Source organism: Alosa pseudoharengus, unplaced genomic scaffold, assembly GCF_046254945.1.
Source record: "Alosa pseudoharengus isolate Yale_2024_CS ecotype anadromous, Long Island Sound unplaced genomic scaffold, YU_APseudo_1.1 YU_APseudo_1.1_scf_21, whole genome shotgun sequence".
NCBI classification, from domain to species: domain Eukaryota; kingdom Metazoa; phylum Chordata; class Actinopteri; order Clupeiformes; family Clupeidae; genus Alosa; species Alosa pseudoharengus.
In genome coordinates, this window is record NW_027468674.1 from 10,646,619 (window position 1) to 10,665,109 (window position 18,491).

Genomic DNA, 18,491 nt, shown 5'->3' on the forward strand with positions numbered 1-18,491 from the left:
AAATAGAGTGCTTGTTTTGTCCTTCTCCTGGCTTGTGGCTAACAGCCCCCGACCTGCTCCCATCTCTGTTGGTCAGGTGACGATGCGATGACGGGCGAGACGGACAAGTACCTGGGTCCCCAGGACCTGAGGGAGCTCGGAGATGACTCCCTGCCCCAGGAGGGCTACGTGGGGTTCAGCATCGGGGCACGTACGGCAAGGTAACAAACCTCCGAACACACACACACGCACACACACACACACACACACACACACACATGCACATGCACAGACACTCGAAAGCTTGTGTGTTTACTGACACTTCCTCAGGGTCAGAAGAGGTCAGATTGGGTCTGTCCATCTTTAGCTACCCTCTCATCCGGAGTCCATACCTGCCTCACATGCAACAGCAGCGCTAACGCTAACGCTAGCTCCAGGCTTTCTAGCAGAGGAACTTTACTTGGTGTACAACAGCTAAGCCTGTTTACAGTCAGTGATGAGTCAGTGTAATATCAATGAGTTCAGTGACTGTAAGTAGTTTGTTTGATTGAAAGTAGCTTGCAAACATCAGGACTGACATCAGGTGGGGTCAGTTACTGAGTCAGTGGTCCAGCTGTCTCACCAAGGAGCCACTTTGAAATTCTTGTGGAGAAACTACAGTGGTGATTAAAGAGATTACCTGGTAACCAAGCAGATGTAACTATCATAATATCTAATACTTTGACTAGTACTTAAAATTTAGGCACTCCTACCCTCTACAGTAGTACTAGTGTTGAAAGATGCAGTGGCAATTCCTAGCTATGGTCCCCTGTGCACTGTAGCTTATATGTTATTCTATTGCTGTAGCTGTAACTCTGTAGCTTAAATGCTATTCTATGGCTGTAGCTGTAGATCTGTAGCTTCTATGTTATTCTATTGCTAGCTGTAGCTCTGTAGCCTAAATGTTATTCTATTGCTGTAGCTGTAGCTCTGTAGCTTCTATGTTATTCTATTGCTAGCTGTAGCTCTGTAGCCTAAATGTTATTCTATTGCCATAAGTCACCTTAGATAAAAGTGCCAAATGTATAAGTAAATATAAAATGTAAGGATCCTTTTGCAGATGCTACACATTGATTGTACACACCATGAGTAGATGTCTTGTTACAGGCAATCTGTTCATGAAACAGAGCACGCTAGTATAGATGCTGTGACAAGGTGTGTGCTTCCTCTTCTGCTGGTAGGCTAATTGACAGTTGGCAGTACAGCTGCTCCTAAATATGGTCCTTGGCCAGCAGCTGACAAGTAGACATTATGACAGGCCCTCGTAAAATATTTTAGCACACTTTTATCCCAGAGCTTACGCTCTCTATGTGAAGAGCGGAAAAGATGTCAGCCACGTTCTCAAAAAGAGGTCAAAGACAGACAACGGCAATCAATGGTGGAGCTAGTTTGTTCAGAGTTGTTTTGTTTTCCTTTATTTCTTTTTTCCTCTCTCTCTCTCTCTCTCTCTCTCTCTCTCTCTTCCTCTTCTGTGTCACCATCACTTTTCTCAACTCTGTATCTACTGTATATTCATACTGTAGATTGGCTCCTAAAGTGTTGCATGTGTTGTCTATGCTGTTGAAAGGTAGGGGTCATGTTATGGCTAATGTTTAACCTACAAAACACACACACACACACACACACACAAGCACACACAGACACACACACACACCCACACACACACACACACATACACACACACACACACACACACACACACACACACACACACACACACACACACACACACACACACACACACACACACACACACAAACACACACACACAGCTGACTGTGGGAGCTAACTATCCCCCTCTTTGTCCCAGGGGAACATCTGATAATATCCAATTGTTTGACAGGGTAAACTCAATATCCAATCGTTGTGACAGGATGCACTCATTATCTAGCCGCCTGTAAAGGTGTCCTATTGAGTATACAAGCCATGCACGTGAACCATTCATGAGAACACAGGAAATTGGAGCGCCATTCAATGTCACTGCCTCAAGCATTGTTGGCGATGCGAACACGAAAGTTCACGCGGCAAGCCCTGTATAGGAGTTTGGGGCAGAGCCCTCTGGGTGTCCACTGCTGCTGTTCCAAATAAAGCTATGTCCAGGGATATTCCAACTCATGGAACGTCTCTCGGCCAATCAGAAACAAATAAATAGTTCCATAGAACCCAATTGTTGTATAAAGCTCTATATTATTAGTTATGTACTGCTTGAAGATGATCTTAAAGGAGAAGTCTGATAATTGTTCACATAGATCTCTCTGGGGGCATGTTCATGAGCCCCTTATGTTCATGCCTCCAGAGTGTATAGCACTGAAGCTGCCTGGAAGCTCTAGCTGTTGGCCGCAGCAACTCAAGCTAGGTAGAACCGATTGTTTTCGGGGGGGGGGGGGGCGGGGGGTTTTCCCGACAGTACTCGGTGACCTCTAGAAACAGAGATCTATGTGAAAAATTGTCAGAATTCCTCCTTTAACGATCAGCATTGGGTAAATGACACTATTGGGGCTAAGAACACTTTCCTGGAACTCAAACATCTCTTCCTGTCTCAACGCTGAGCGAAATCCAAATGCCTTGTTTGCCTTATTTCGACCCAGCCAATAGCCTGCTTGCATTTTCATGTGCTCTCTGATCGGACAGCAAATCAACCAGAGTCTTACTGGCAGGTCACATCATCCTTGGAGTGCATAATGTGGCTGCATGGAACTGTTTTGACTTGAAGGTAACACTTCATAAGCCTTTGGAAGACACTGATTTATACCTCACAACCAAATAGTCTAGAACAGAGCTCTGTTCTAGAATCTTTGCTCACAACTGTGAGACAGCAGATGTGTCTCAAAACACATATTTGCATTCCACACAAAGTCAGACTTAACAGTCGCCTCTTCACATGTTATTTATTATGTAAATACAAGCATATGGGAGAATTCCTGAATCCTGTTCAATTACAACCAACACAGGACCAACGTGTGTGTTTTGCAAAAACAACCACATTATCAAATTCACACAGATGTAGACACATTTAAATAAATTCCTTTTAAGAAAAATGCTAACTTTTTTGAAAAGTTAGTTTATTTGCAGGCTACCCCAGAGTTAGATAAGGGGATAGCCTACATGCCCTTCTCTTCTCTATGCGTGCAATAACACAGTCTGATAACATTAGCCTAGCTTAGCATAATTCACTGGAAGTGTATTAGACCAGTTAGACTATAGGCTAACTGTTGTAACCCACTTCCAGTAATTCTCCATGTCTGATGAGAGAGATAATGATGACGATGATGATGGTGATTATGAAGACGATGTTGATGCTGATTCCCCGCCACATCAGAGAGCACTAGCTTGATGCAAAGCAAAGAGAGAGTCATCCAGTATCACGTTGCCACACCTGCTCTAGCTCCTCTCCAGTCCGCTGCTTTCAATCTCTCTCTCTCTCTTTTTTTCCTCTCCTCCACCTCTCTCCCTCCTCCCCTCTCACCCCACCCCACCCCACACCACCCCATTCTGACCGTATTCCCTGCCTACGCTAGTCCTAAAGTCAGGTAAGAGGGCATTGTGCTGTTCTAGTTGTGTTCTATAAACCCCCCCCCCCTCCTCCTCCCGCCCTGGTCATTGCAGTCTCCATGGTAACATGTTTCGTGGTGTGTTGCTACCCCTCTACGCCAGTTCATCTGACTGAAAAGACAAAAATCTTTGTGGAGGCTCTCTGTTGTTGTCGTTGTTCTTCTTGTCATCGTTGTTGTTGTTGTTGTTGTTGTTGTTGTTGTTGTTGTTGTTGTTGTTGTTGGTTTATGTGTTATTTAAGCATTGCATTTTGAGTTCTTTCTGTGGAGTGCGGCAATTTTGATTGTGGTGTGTTTTTTGTGTGTGACATTTTTTTTTTTGTGCTCAGATTTGATGCTAATGTTCTCTGATTTGGATTAAGTTTTTGTTGCTTGGTGGTGTCTCCTTTGCTCAGTCAGTGAAGTGTTGACAAAGGCATGTTGTTGTTCTTTATGGTGTTGTTATTTATTGTATTATAAGCATTATTCTTGTCGTTGCTTGGTGTGTTATGCGCAGTGCACAGTATTTCTCAGTGTGGCTTATTTTGGAATGAGACTGGAATGCCTCACAATGTAGCCTCCAGGGATAACTTCACTAACTGGAAGAAAAGAATCGACAAAGTTTCTTTGTTAATAGGATCTTTGAGTCTTTAGTTTGTTCAGTTTACTTACTACTTCCTGATTTACTTAAAAAGGACCAGTCCTGTTAATGCCCACTGTTGTTCACATAGTTTATGTGTATTTTGCTAGTTAACACCCAAAAACCTTGAATGTGTGACTGATACATTTAGTAGTAAAAATCTGTGAGGATATTATGTTTTATTGGGCGTTAGTAGTGCAGAGTCTAAGGAGCTGGGCTAGCATACAGTAGTGAAATGTAAATGAATAAATGTAAATATTATGAGTCCAAAGACTTTTGTAGAAGTCTTGTAGAAGAAAAAGACCCAGTAGGTGTGTCTTAGATATACATCTAGAGCTGTCTGTATTGGTTAAAGAGTGTCCTCACTGTTATGAGGACTGTAGGCGAAAGCCATGCAGAGAGAGTTCCAGCTAACCCTCGAGCCCTTACTCGCGTGTTTACTCCAGACGTGGATCCCACCCTTCCCACCCCTCACCGCCCCAAATGCGCCAGGGTCCTGTGTTAATTACGAGCACAGCCTCGCTCCTTCCAAAAGCACCCCAACTGCAAATAGAAATCTATTTGCGTCCCCGCGCTCCCCAACCCCTTTGCTCTGAGAATCGTTGATACACCGTCACCACCAGTTGGTCTCTCTCACAGCTGTTTTCGCTTTTCAAAAATGCAAATGTCATTTTTTGGAGCGCAGATCGAAAAGGTGATATTTGCATTGGTTTCATCCTTCTCACTGACTTCCCGGTCCCCGTTTTGCCATTACACTGTCTGTTGATTTGAGGGAAAGACCATTTTTGAGTCATCTTCTACATCAAATGCTCCTCACTCTCCCAACTCCTTCAAACAAATGGTTCCACTTTTTCAGTGTCATTCTCTAATCATGTTCTCTCAGACCGAAAAAGAAAAGAAAAGTCCATGCATACTTCCTCCATTATCAGTGATCATTCTGTGCATCTTGTGCCGTGAGGGTTTTTTTGTTTGTGTTTGTGACTTGTTCACTTGCTCCCTGGAGGTTGCATGCAGTAATCGCCGTGTTTTTGTTTGTGTTTCTTTGTTTGTTTGTTTGTTTGTTTGTTTGTGTGTGTGGTGTGTGTTTCTTTCTTTCTTTCTTTCTTTCTCTCTGTTCATCTCATCATCACCACCCCTGCCCCTTCCATAACTGCCCCCCTGCACTGCCCACCCCTTCCCACTGACCGCCCTGCCCTGCCCTGCCCTGCCCTGCCCCCCCTGGCCCCACCCTCACCCCCTGCACCCTGCCCATACCACCCCCCCTAACCCCCCCCCCCCCCCCCGGTCCGCTCTCACGCCCCCTGTCCTCCCTGCTGTGCGCGGTGTGCTAACGTGTAAACTACACCAGCCTCCGCTCCTTCAGTTCGGACAGGTCCAACACACTCAACAGGAGCTCTTTCACCCGGGACAGCATGATGATCGAAGAGATCCTGGCCCCCACCAAGGAGACGGTAAGTACCCCCCCCCAACACACACACACACACACACACACACACACACACACACACACACACACACGCGCGCCTCACACACACACACTCACACACGTCATACACACACACACACACACACACACAGACACACACACACACACACACACGTGCGCCATACACACACACACACACACACACACGCCACACACACACACACACACACACACACACACACACACACACACACACACACACACACACACACACACACACACCCAACACCTCCAACTAACTACAACTTACTCAAACGGAACACAACCTTTCCTCGAACTGTGGCTCAAGGACACGAGTCCCATTCAGACAAGCTACTGGAGGTGTCAGATGTGCTGTCTACACCTCCATGGCTTGTGGCTTATTCAAGTGAAGCGCTTGATGGAGGACTAATGTTGACAAATGCTGCCACTGCTGCTGCTGATGATGGCGAGAAATCCTACAAGAAATCATACATATGTACACGTGTGCATGTCTGTGGAGGAAATGACTGTGGTGTAACAGGAAAGTCATCATTTAGAATGTTTTAATAGTCTGCTGTCAGAAGTTTAAGTTGATACCCTGAAGTGAACGAAAGTTGCCTAGAGGAATAGTGACCTAGCAGATTAACTTTGTCATGGGCCAGTTTCCCGTTCATGGATTAAGCCTTTTGTTTTGAGACTAAAAAAAATACTACACAAAAAATCTTTTAATCTAGGACTCCGTAAACACAATCCGCATATGCAGGCAACTGTTTTGTTTGTATGTTTGTATGTTTTCTGATGGTTCATTAAAAGACTGATGGCCTCTGACATGCTGCAGTTGTCGCTAAATATATGTGTTCCCTCATAATAGAATGGGTACGCCCCCCTCCCTCTAAAACAGGGTGATCTTGGCATACGTCATGTCATAGTATCTTACAGAAATGAATGGACGTAAGCCATGATTGCCTTTAGATTTATAGACAGACACTACCTCTTCATCTGTAGAGGTCATCTGCTGATATCTCAATCACACCTGATGGACAGCCTGGGGAGTTTGCCAGTGGTTCTCTGGTTTGTGTCCCTCCAAAAGCAGCTTGGCAGTCTTCTCAGCGAGACTTTGCCTGTATATGAGTGTGTGTGTGTGTGTTGAAGGACTTTTCTCTTGTTTTTTTTTTTGTTTTGTTTTCAAATGCTTCAGGGTCTCTGTAAAGAGACGCCTGTCCATGTTGAGCGCCATAATAAGGTACAGGACACACAAGAGACCCCTCCCGCCCCCCCCCCTCTCCGCACTACCATGTTGCTACCTCTCCATGTGGCACAGATGAGGGCAAAACCACACACTTTGCCAGAGCGCATCATCAGCCAGCTTGATCCCTCCACTCCTAGGAGTTAATGCCTTGGGTCTATTTGTTTGACTTCATTAGCTCTGTTAGCGTTTGTTAGTAGCACCTCTCCCTTAGATTGCATTGCGATGTTCACCAATGCAGTTTTTTTTTCACTGAAATTATCCACCCCCATCATTGTCACCTTATTGGCTGTTGAGTTTGAGTCTTTGTTTGCTTCTAGAACCGTTTTTTCCCCTATAAGTTCTGGATGCTACAGGCATGTGCGCTTAGAATGCGCTGTTTCACTAGATAATGTGAGTGACTGCGTGTGTGTGTGGGTGTGAGTGGGTGTGTGTGTGTGTGTGTGTGTGTGTGTGTGTGTGTGTGTGTGTGTGTGTGTGTAGGACACTATAATAAGCTACCCATTTACATTTCAAGAATGCGCTCATTTAATGCAGGGGTCAAGCCATCCTGTTACATTACACTTACTCACACACACCAAGCCCACCAAAATACCCCACCCACACACATACACACACTTTATGACAGATAGCTACTATTACATACTCTCTCTCTTTCAAAAACTCTCACACACATACAAACTATAACATACATAATTGCACACATGCAATAGCACAAATAGCTGTAAACTCATATAAACACACGCAGTGTACACAGACACACACACACACACACACACACACACACACACACACACACACACACACACACACACACACACACATATTCACTCAGCATGTTCTCTGCCCCATAGCATCTTGCGGCAGCCAGGGAACACGACACGGACTCTCTGAGGAGGTACAGCTGGGCAGCAGACACACTGGACAATGTCAACCTGGTCTCCAGTCCTGTCCACTCAGGGTAAGTGTGTGTGTGTGTGTGTGTGTGTGTGTGTGTGTGTGTGTGTGTGTGTGTGTGTGTGTGTGTGTGTGTGTGTGTGTGTGTGTGTGTGTGTGTGTGTGTGTGTGTGCGCGCGCATGTGAACATGTGTGTGTGTGTGTGTGTGTGTGTGCATGTGTGAACATGTGTGTGTGAATGTGTGTGTGCCTGTGTGCCTGTGTGTATTATTTCACTGTGTATTGTTTCACAAATCTGTGATTTTCCACCAAAGATTTATCTTTGTCTTTCAACAAGTTACCCATCAACTCCTCTCTATCATCCACCAGCGTTTTCTTTATAATCTTTCCTCTCTCCAATCCTGAGTACAGTTTTATCCCATGACATCTCTCTCTCTCTCTCTCTCTCTCACTCAGTCTCTCTCTCTTTCACTTTCTCTCCCTCTCACTCTCTCTCTCTCTCTCTCTCTGGTCTGTCGACGGTCATCTCTCATGTTGACTGCAGAGCTAGAGGCATGCAGTGTTTACGTTGACCGTTTATGCCCTATGTTGTTTACCTCTAGTGCGGTGAAGTGAAACGCTCTCTCTCTCTCTCTCTCTCTCTCTCTCTCTCCCTGGTGTTCTAGCGTTCATTTATTCATTTGTTTTGGTTTCTTCTCCTGCAGCTTCTCCTCTCCTCTTCCTCAGTATGACTCCAGGTGACCCTCCTGTGCTCACGGTTTCCTATCTTTATATCTCTTCTCTTCTTCTTTTTCTTCTTCTCTCGTTTATCCCTATCTCTCTCTCTTTCTCTCTCGTTTTTTTTTCTCTCACTCTCTTTTGTTGTTTTTGTCTGTGCTTGTTTTCATCTGTGAGATGCCTCACAATAACGACACGTTCGACAGAGACTAGGCACACATCTGCACCCAGATGTAGATAGAGTTAACGCTACAAGCGCTAGATTATAACTGCTAGAACTGCCGAAGCGGCCATTTTGACCCTTTGATTTTAAACTCTATATTCAACTGTTTTTCTTTTTAAACAGTCATCTTTTTTAAAGACAATTGAACTGTCAAAACGACCTGTCGTGGCGGCAGTTCTAGTGTTGACAGAAGGAGCCAGGCCTTCATTTGTTCAGGAAGCAGAAGTAAAACATTTAATATAGATAATCCCACAGAGATTGAGTTCAGTTCCCGCACAAGTTTAAACTTTTAACCTCGTTGTTATCCGCAGCATGGACAGGACAGCAGCTCAGACAGATTCTCGGTCAAGAATAAAGGAGTGTTTTGTGTTCTGATAAACATGAGGTTTTTATTTTTAGATACTAATTTTCTTAGAACGCTCTAGGCCTTTAGCACTGTTCCTGTCCCACGCACTGCAGTGGTTATGTTTCAAGTGGTTATGTTTCAAACAAAGATCCATGCTGCAGATACATTTGGCTATGGTCACCCATCGGACTGCTCAGACTTCTGTTAGCACAGGCTCTCATTCACTAACCTCTGTGTGCATCTAGTCACAGAGAATTAGCACCCCGTTGAAGACAATCGGTAACATTATCCTCTACTTAAATAAAGTGTTACATTGTAAGGTAGAACTGGAAATAGACAACCACTTAGAACAAAATGTCTTTTTTAATGCCAGGTTAAAAGTTCATATTTTAATACAAGTAACTGATATGCCTAATTCATAATATCAGATGACATAAAGTACATAGTGAGTATTGTCTTAAGGCACATGTGATTTTGCAGTAAATGGTTAAATATAAGAAAGAAATTCAAGCAAAAATTACTTTTTTTAATCGAAGAGCAGTTCAAGCACAAATTATGTGCATTCACACGGTCGATGAATGAGACATATTAATTGCTATGAGATGACAACCTGTAGAATGGAATCTGATCGATATGTCAGAGGGGCATTCTCGAACTGACCACCCTCCACCAGTCTTTTTCACACTCCTGATTGGTTAAGGCACGGAATGTCATTCTCCCACTCTATGAGAATTCTATGTGTTATTCAGTAACTCCAGAAGATATTGACCACCAGTGTAATATTGACCACCTCTCTCGCTATGAGTGTTCTTTCCTGGCAGTGTTCACAGACAGTAACGACTAACTGTGGTCTGGTTTAACCCACAGCTGTGTTTGACCATGGTGTTTCTTAACAAAAAAAAATCTGTCTCATCCATGTTTTGGTTTATGCTGAGTGAAAACATGTTTGTGTCTAAATTTGAACTAACTGCCAGGTCAGATGATTCATAGGCAATTCCATCTCTTTTCTCTCCCCTACTCACACACACTCTCTTCCTCCTGGATGTGTTTCAGTGTGTGTGTGTGTGTGTGTGTGTGTTTTCTTATAGTCACAGCATGGGAAAGGTCATCATTGATAGCCACAGAGGCAGGGCAACCTGCTTACCTTTTCAATGTCACCACTGACTTGTATTTTTTATACTGTCTTTTTGTCTACCACAACCTCTCCTCTCTTTTTCTGTCTGTTCCCCTCTCTCTCTCTCTCTCTTTCTGTCTGTATATCCTCCTATTTGTCTTCCTCTCTTCATCTTTTCTCTTCCCTCCCTCCTCTTCTATCCCTCCTTCCTTCCCTCCTTGTATCCAGGTTCCTGGTCAGTTTCATGGTGGACGCGCGCGGAGGCTCCATGCGCGGTAGCCGCCACAACGGCATGCGCATCATCATCCCGCCGCGCAAGTGCACGGCGCCCACGCGCATCACCTGCCGCCTGGTCAAGCGCCACAAGCTGGCCTCGCCGCCGCCCATGGTCGAGGGCGAAGGCCTCGCCAGCCGCCTGGTCGAGGTGGGCCCAGCGGGAGCGCAGTTTCTGGGGTGAGTCTCTCCAGCCGACTCCCCTGTCTCTGGTGGTGTCGTCTTTTTTTGGGTCCTCTTGCTTCTCGCCCCCCTCCCCCCCACCCCCAACCTCTCTTCTTTACTTGAGCACTTCTACAGTCATGCTTTATCTCTTACGTTCATTCCCATAGATGCCCCCCCCCCCTGCCACACACACACAAGCCTACCATGCGAATGCCCAAGTTCTTTTCTTTGGATAGGCAGGTGCTGTTTCAAAGAGCACTAAGATCCCCCTGCCCCACCCCCTTTTTTTTGTAATCATATTAGCAGACACAGATGGCCGCTAGCGCTAGTTTCTGTTGCCTTTTTGTTTGTGTAGCTTCCTGCATCCATCTTAGCGGTCTTAGATGATGATAGATGTAGTCCATATAGTTTCACACTACACTATAGAAGCTATAGCACCTTTTTAGAGAAACTTAAAGCTGAGCTGAATGAAACTACAAACACTGAGATATTATGAAGTTTACTCGGAAGTTACATTAACTTCACGAAGCAGATGAGAGGGTTGAGTGCCGGTATTTAGTTCCTCTATCAGCCTCCCCTCAGAAAGACTCTCAGATGCCTGCTGATTCCGGTCTGGTCTGGTATGGTCTGGCAAGGCTCTGGCCCTGACTCGGCCCAAATTCGGTCCGAATGACCCAGGGAACCTGTACAGGCCAGATCCACTCCTGAGCAGAGGTGGAGAAGTCCTGCTGCGGCAAGTGAAAGTCGTACTGTGTATCGGTTCTACCTGTGCACTATCTACCTGTGCACTTGACACCTACCTGGCTGAGAGAAGGTGTGCTCATCAGAATTAGCTGGGAAAGAGACATGGTTGGAACACATATGTCGTCAGGACTTTTACTCTCTGAAGCCAGAGTTTTCCACCTCTGCTCCCAGGTCGGCTGGTACTTTGAGATGACGTTCCCTGCAGGAATGACAGCTGTGTTCTCTATCTCCCTCCCTCTCTCTGTGTCCCTCCCACCTCTTCCTCCTCCACCTCTTCCTCCTCCTCCTCCTTCTACTCATGCTGCCACTCAGTAAGCTCCACCTGCCTCGCAATCTCCCATCCCTCAGTGATGGCGAGAGGCTGGTTAGCCGAATCCTTCAGCTCGGCCCCCGAGGAACAAAATTTATTGGGTAGGACTGTATGTTTAGAAACAAGCAGATGCCCACCCGCCTTTGCAAATTTTTGTTTCTGCTGTTCTTCTCCTTATTATGATTATTCTAATCATACTCTAGTTTTATTGTTTATTTATCGATTAATTTATTTTATTTAAGTTGGTGTCACCTCCTTCATGGGTTCGGTTTCAAGCTTTCAGTGGACTGCAAGAGGGCCTCTGAAAGCTGACCCAGATGGGTTGGCTGACCTTGGCTGCGATTCCTGGACTTGCGCTTTTGCAGGGCATGATGGACCCATCCCACTATCATGTTATGGCTACCATCCTCTTTTTACTTTTAGAGAGATTGATTTTGATTTGATGCTCATGTTTTATTTGTTTTGGATGGTGGGGTTTGGAGGCAGGTAGGGAGGCTTTCTCTGTGCAAAACTAGAAGAAGTTATTGTGTTGTGTCGAACTTCCTTACTGTAGTTTTCCTTCACAAAAAAACTTTGCTGAAACATTTTGACGTAGGCTTTCTTGACAATCTAACTGTAGAGCTCGAATTTTAAAGGGGTCATGAGGGGGTCTTTGCATTTGCTCTCCGAAAACAGTGTGCCCTGTCTCCCATGGCAACACTGAAAAAACATTTACCCAAGTTTGGCATTCCGCTGTCTCTGGAAGCATGGAGAAGGTGTTCACTGTCACGCACACAGTCGGTCAGCTGATCTATACCACCTATTCCCTTAGCACATTCCCTTAATATTCATACCGTTCTTCTCTGTCAGTTAATTCAATCAAGTTCATGTTATCAGTTGACGTTATTGACGACAGCATCAAAGCTGCTTTTTTTTTTTTGCACAGATTGTTCATGCCATTACGTTCCAGTTTAATTTCACAGGGAAGCCATCAATTATGTAACACGTTGGCACTTTTCCCCTGTGTCGTTCCTCAAATGAACAGCAGCTCCCATCCTGCCACTGTCGATTAGTCACTCATGAATAAACCCAATTAGTGTTTTAGCCATCGTAACTCATACTGTGGAGTGCATCACGAATAGATCGAATTTGTCTTTTGAAATTTGACAATCGTCGACTCAGCATACCTTCGCTTACAGTACCTTTCTGCACAGCTGAAGAAAACATGGGGCTCTGTTTACTCAACCTCAGAGGGTTTACACAGGGCTCTCTCCTTTGCTCTTTCTCTCTTTCTCTCGCTCTCTCTCTCTCTCTGTCTCTCTCTGTCTCACGCTTGTCCGCCACGGAAGCTGTGAAATCCACCTCTCGTGAAAGAGAACAGAACAGCATGTTCTCGTCGCTGCTCACACAGCCAAACAGTATCCCGGATCAGACTCGGTGGCCTGTGTTTCACAGTGTTAGAGAGGGAGGGTTTATGAGCCATCATATCTGCCTCTGTGCTATAATCTCCTTTTATTAGCGGAATGAAAACGTTATGTGGTTTCAGAGGATTTGTGCAGTTACACCCTCTCTGCATCCACAGTTTTATGTGGCAGGGATGCTAGGCTACGGTGTACTGCTGATCCCACACTGAAGAACTGAGGGATGCTACGCTGTACTCAGGGGGCAGGATTTGGAGGGTTAGCTTAGTAAGCATTCCATTAGTTAGCCAGTTAGCATTCCAGCAGGCCGCCACCATCTTTAAAAATGCCATCCGACATGTGCTCAATTCTGGCCCCATTTAAACAAATAAGCCAATTAGATTCTGCATTTCCGATGGCCTCAAATTATGTCAATCTGGATTGTCTGATCCTCCCAGCAGGAAATTGCCATCTTAACCACCGATCCACGACATGCCGCGTCACTTTACAATGTTTTAATCTGTAAGGTGTCACCTAATTGGCTAACTCTAGATGGTGCTGGAAATATACTGTGACAGCCATTTTTTTAAAAGGATATATGCGGTTTGATTTTTAGCTGAAGTAGCAAGTCTAGCATGGGCCATTGAAATGACCAGGGGGTACTTCCACCCTCTATCCAGTTCTATATAATACCTCCATGGTTGTACTACTGATCCAACGGACTCCAGGACTCCATTTTGGATTTCCTTCCTACTGGTCAATCAACTTCCTGTTGACACTGTACACAGTAGGCTATGACAGAAAATAACAGATTAAGTTTACTAGCCATTCAGTTAATAGTAGGCTATTTCTAATTGAACATAGCTTAAGTTATCTAACCAGTTCGGTAACATCAGTTGCTTGATTAAGGTTAAGAATGTTTTAAACCCTTTTCCTGTTTGCTGGAGGTAGTGACACACAGCATTTTCATAAAGTCTGTCTACGTTACCATGAGACGAGGTCCTGAAGACAATGACTATAGAAAAAATACATATTTACCAATGTTTTAACGTGAACAGGAATTTGATATGCCAGTACAAGTGAATCGAGTGAAAATGGAGTCTTGCACAGAGCCTAGTCAAGTCAAGTCAACTTTATTTATATAGCACATTTCATACTCAGAGGTCATTCAATGTGCTTTACATAAACAAAAGCAAACAGGATGATAAAAGCATAGAGCCTATACTGAGGAACAGTGTGTCCATCCTAATCCCGGCGCAGTGAGCTGCCTGCAACAACAGTGGCGCTCGGGGAGCAGTATAGGCTATATGGGTGGTGCAGGAGCAGGGTTTTAATATACTGCTAATAATTTGTAACTGACTTTGGAATTTGGTTCTGGCTGATGCCATCACTCTAGCAGTAGGCATACGAAACAATTTAAAGACTACATACAACATGAAATATATTAAAATATGATATGAAATGTAGACAGTGCAACACAATGTGTGTGTGTGTAGTCCATCTCAAGTGAAGTTTCAGACAGATGGTATTAGATGGTATGTAATTGTGGGCAGTGGTGAAGAATGAGTCATTCTTTCACTGGCCTCTGTAGACGTTCCATTGGAGATGTAAGAGGGTTTGAAATTGTAGGGCTTATTTTCCCAGTGAGATTTCTCTGAACTTGTGTGCACAACCGCTCTTGTGTGGATGTGTCCATTGACATCCCACAATTATCATCAGTGCAAGCAAGCTTCTCTCTCCATCCCCATTCCCAAATCATGGATATCTATTACTTTTTGGATATGTGTGTGTGTGTGTGTCCGTGTGTGTGTGGGTTGTGGGTGTGTGAGAGAGAGAGAGAGAGAGAGAGAGAAACTGTGTATGTGAATACATATGCTGTATGAGTATCTCTCTGTGTATGTGTGTCTGTGTGTGTGTGTGTGTGTGAGATAGAGAGGGAGAGAAAGAAAATGTGTATGCATATGATGTATGAATATCTGTGTGTGTGTGTGTGTGTTTGTGCTTGTATATGTGTGTTCACTTACACCCCTTTGCTGTGTCCCCCCGACGCAGGCCGGTGATCGTGGAGATCCCCCACTTCGGCTCCATGCGGGGCGAGGAGCGCGAGCTCATCCTGCTGCGCAGCGAGAACGGCGAGACCTGGAAGGAGCACCAGTACGACTGCAAGATCCAGGACCTCAACCAGCTGCTCAACGGCATGGACGAAGGTACGCGCGGAGGAGCGTCTGGTTGGGTGCTAGTGTGTGGAGGGCCTGTCTGTTTGGGTGCTAGTGTGTGGATGGCCTGTCTGGTTGGGTGCTAGTGTGTGGAGGGCCTGTCTGGTTGGGTGCTAGTGTGTGGAGGAGCGTCTGGTTGGGTGCTAGTGTATGGAGGGCCTGTCTGGTTGGGTGCTAGTGTGTGGAGGAGCGTCTGGTTGGGTGCTAGTGTATGGAGGGCCTGTCTGGTTGGGTGCTAGTGTGTGGAGGGCCTGTCTGGTTGGGTGCTAGTGTGTGGAGGGCCTGTCTGGTTGGGTGCTAGTGTGTGGAGGGCCTGTCTGGTGCCTCCTGTTTTCTTCTTTTAGCTGGCCTGGAAAAGCATGTGTCACGTTTTTATTTCTGTTTGTGCCTCACTCAGAGAGTGCAGTGAAAGCACGCACATCCTGTACTCATGTATATAATATACAAATATATATATTTGAAACTGGGAGCAGGACTAAAAGGCAAACAAGTGACAAGTAAAAGAAAAGTCCGCTACCACCAGAATATGCTCCCGATAGTTTAATGAAATTTTCGGGCCTTTCAACCCTGCCTCATTCAGACAAATGTGAGGTGTGTCCCAATGGTCAAGCTTTTCTTTAGTCACTGAAATTGACAAACTGGAGGTGGAGAAAGCATCTCTTTGAGTGATATGTGTGCATCACTTGTGCCTTTAAGTTTAATATTTCAACTACACTGTACTATCAGTGTCTGATTTCATTACCTTATAGCCTTCCAATAGATTCGGTGTGTAATTATTGTTCGGGAGCAAAAACATTTTTGACAATGGTAATATAGCTTTAGGCCAAACAGACGTATTTCACATGGACTAAATAAGCACCTCTCATACTGTAGAGTGAGAAATGTAACTGCTTCATCTCTCAGAGGTGTCTTAGATGCTCGATGCAGTCCCTGAGAACTAGCCTGGAAAATCCAGAACATGATAATCTAGAAAGATCTAGTGGTCTGGCCACGAACAATGAAAATGGCCCAACTCAAGGGACGACACCAAGCATGCATTTGAAAATCTCACTGCACTGCAATTGGATAACACTACGACCAATGTTTACTGACTGATTCGTTGCAGCGCTGTCGTCATCTGTCAGATACACCGATTTGATTGGTTCCTCGCGATGCAAGGGGTAAAAGTAACATGCATCATTGCTCATTGCCAGAGTGTCTTGCAGAGACAATTCAATTGTGCTTTTGCGAGAACTCTGGAATTTCCAGGGTACCTGAGAACCAGGCCTGACCATGACAACGTCACGGTCATCAGTGTATTGTTTAGAGAGTCAGTCACCCAGGGCCTGCACATTCTGGAGCATGTGTGGGCAGTGCATATGTTTGTTATGACAGTGTCCAGCATTCCTGAATCTCGATGTGCGGCTTCAAAAGTAAACCTTTCCTTCTCCTCCATTTCGACATAAACCACACAGCATCACTTTTTTTTCCCAGGCTCATGAAAGGAAAGCAAAATTCCTGGTATTAAACAGAAATTTTCCATCCCCCCCAAACACACACACACACACACGCGCACACACACACACGCGCGCGCGCACACACACACACTCACACACACACACTCACACACACGCACACACACGCACACGCACACACACACACGCACGCACGCACACACACGCACACACACACGAGCGCGCACACACACACACACACGCACACTCACACACACACACACTCACACACACGCGCACGCACGCACACACACACACACACACGCGCGCGCACACACACACACACACACACGCACACACACACACTCACTCACTCAGATAGGGATTTGAATTTTCCATCTTTCTCCTCCTGTCAAATTCATCACCGTGTCAGCTGGAGCAGAAATGGTGTTTGCCATCCAACTCAGAAACATGCAGAGACCAAGTAGTCTTGCTTTTTATGTGCTCAGTGCTGGCATCTCAAGCTAAGAGATTGTTCCATCTGTTTGGTTTGAGTTTATACAAAGCATTAAGTGACAGGATATGTGCTCGTCTAGGTTTTTTGTTAGATGTTAGATGAAACAATGACGAGGTCCAAGTCCTTTGTTCAAACAGTGCTGGTCCACAGACTGCTGCAGATGTACTGAACTTAATAGATAGAAATAGAGACAGTACACTGTTTCTCCGTGCTGATATCTCTGTCCATCTGTTTTTAACTTGACCAGGTATTGTTTATAAAATGTTCTTGTGTTTAAAAGAGATATGGTGGCTATTTATTCACTCGTCATTGATAATTTTGAGAAGCAGTATCCGATAATGATAAGAGTCTAAGCTGGCAGGTCGAGATATATGCCTGCGTCTAACAAACATCTGATTCAACTCACGGTGTTTGTAGTTGGCCCAATGTCTGGCAGTCGATATGTGTATGAGTACAACTAAGCTTTTAGTTTCCCTATTGTCTATCTTTCAAAAGTGTTAGTTGTGCAAGGACCTTGGTCAGAATGTGACTGTGAAACAAACATCTGAGTCAAATCACAAACCCACTCGTGTTTCCTGTGTTTGCCTGAGCAGAGGAACCGGATGTGCAAGACTAGCTCTTTTGTGTCTCCTTCCGGGGATTTGGGCTGGTGTCCCGATTCCCAACCTTGTCATCAGGTCACCTGGTCACCTGGGGATTTGAAAAAAGATGAAAACACACAAATATTTACATACAGACTTGCAAACATTAAAACACAGTGGCACACTCCACCAATGTGTCCTCCCAGAACTGGAAAGATGCACAAATAAACTTTTCTTCTGCTATATCTTTGCTAATGCACCAGTATTTGCAGTGTATAAGTACTAGAAAGGTAGGGGGTCTATCATGAAACACTACCTTTAAAAAAAACATATATGATTCCTCTTTTTTGTTATCAGTGCTTTTAGAATGACAGTGTTTAAATAAAAGGGAAGCTACACCAGGCACGTAACTGAAGCGTTCCGTTCGCGTTGCGTCTGCTGCAACAGTTAGCTTCCACTATAATCAATGGAAGTAGCTACACCAGACGTGGTAGCAGCGCCTGCGTTCGAAAAAAAATAGACCAGTTATCTGGATTTTACGCGTCACGAACGGAGCGCCTGGTGTATCTTCCCTGTAAGAGAGAGTGCTACAGTACAGTATGTGTGTGTGCAGTACTTTGGTTCCACAGCCTGCCATAGTCTGCCATAGCCACAAAAGGTCACAACAAAGTATTGAGTAAAGGCTGTGAATACTT

The 18,491-nt window shown here is 45.0% G+C and overlaps 1 protein-coding gene across 2 annotated transcripts in view; it reads left to right on the forward strand.

Moving 5' to 3' along the window:
• The window catches only part of ank3b (ankyrin 3b), a 228,984-nt gene that overhangs the window by 180,410 nt on the left and 30,083 nt on the right, over positions 1-18,491 (forward strand). For both annotated transcript variants that reach the window (XM_076297830.1, XM_076297831.1), the window contains 6 exons: positions 77-200; positions 5,537-5,639; positions 7,736-7,842; positions 8,483-8,515; positions 10,407-10,631; positions 15,102-15,256. In XM_076297830.1, the coding sequence (XP_076153945.1) occupies positions 77-200; positions 5,537-5,639; positions 7,736-7,842; positions 8,483-8,515; positions 10,407-10,631; positions 15,102-15,256 (747 nt within the window). The remainder of the gene's footprint in view (positions 1-76; positions 201-5,536; positions 5,640-7,735; positions 7,843-8,482; positions 8,516-10,406; positions 10,632-15,101; positions 15,257-18,491) is intronic.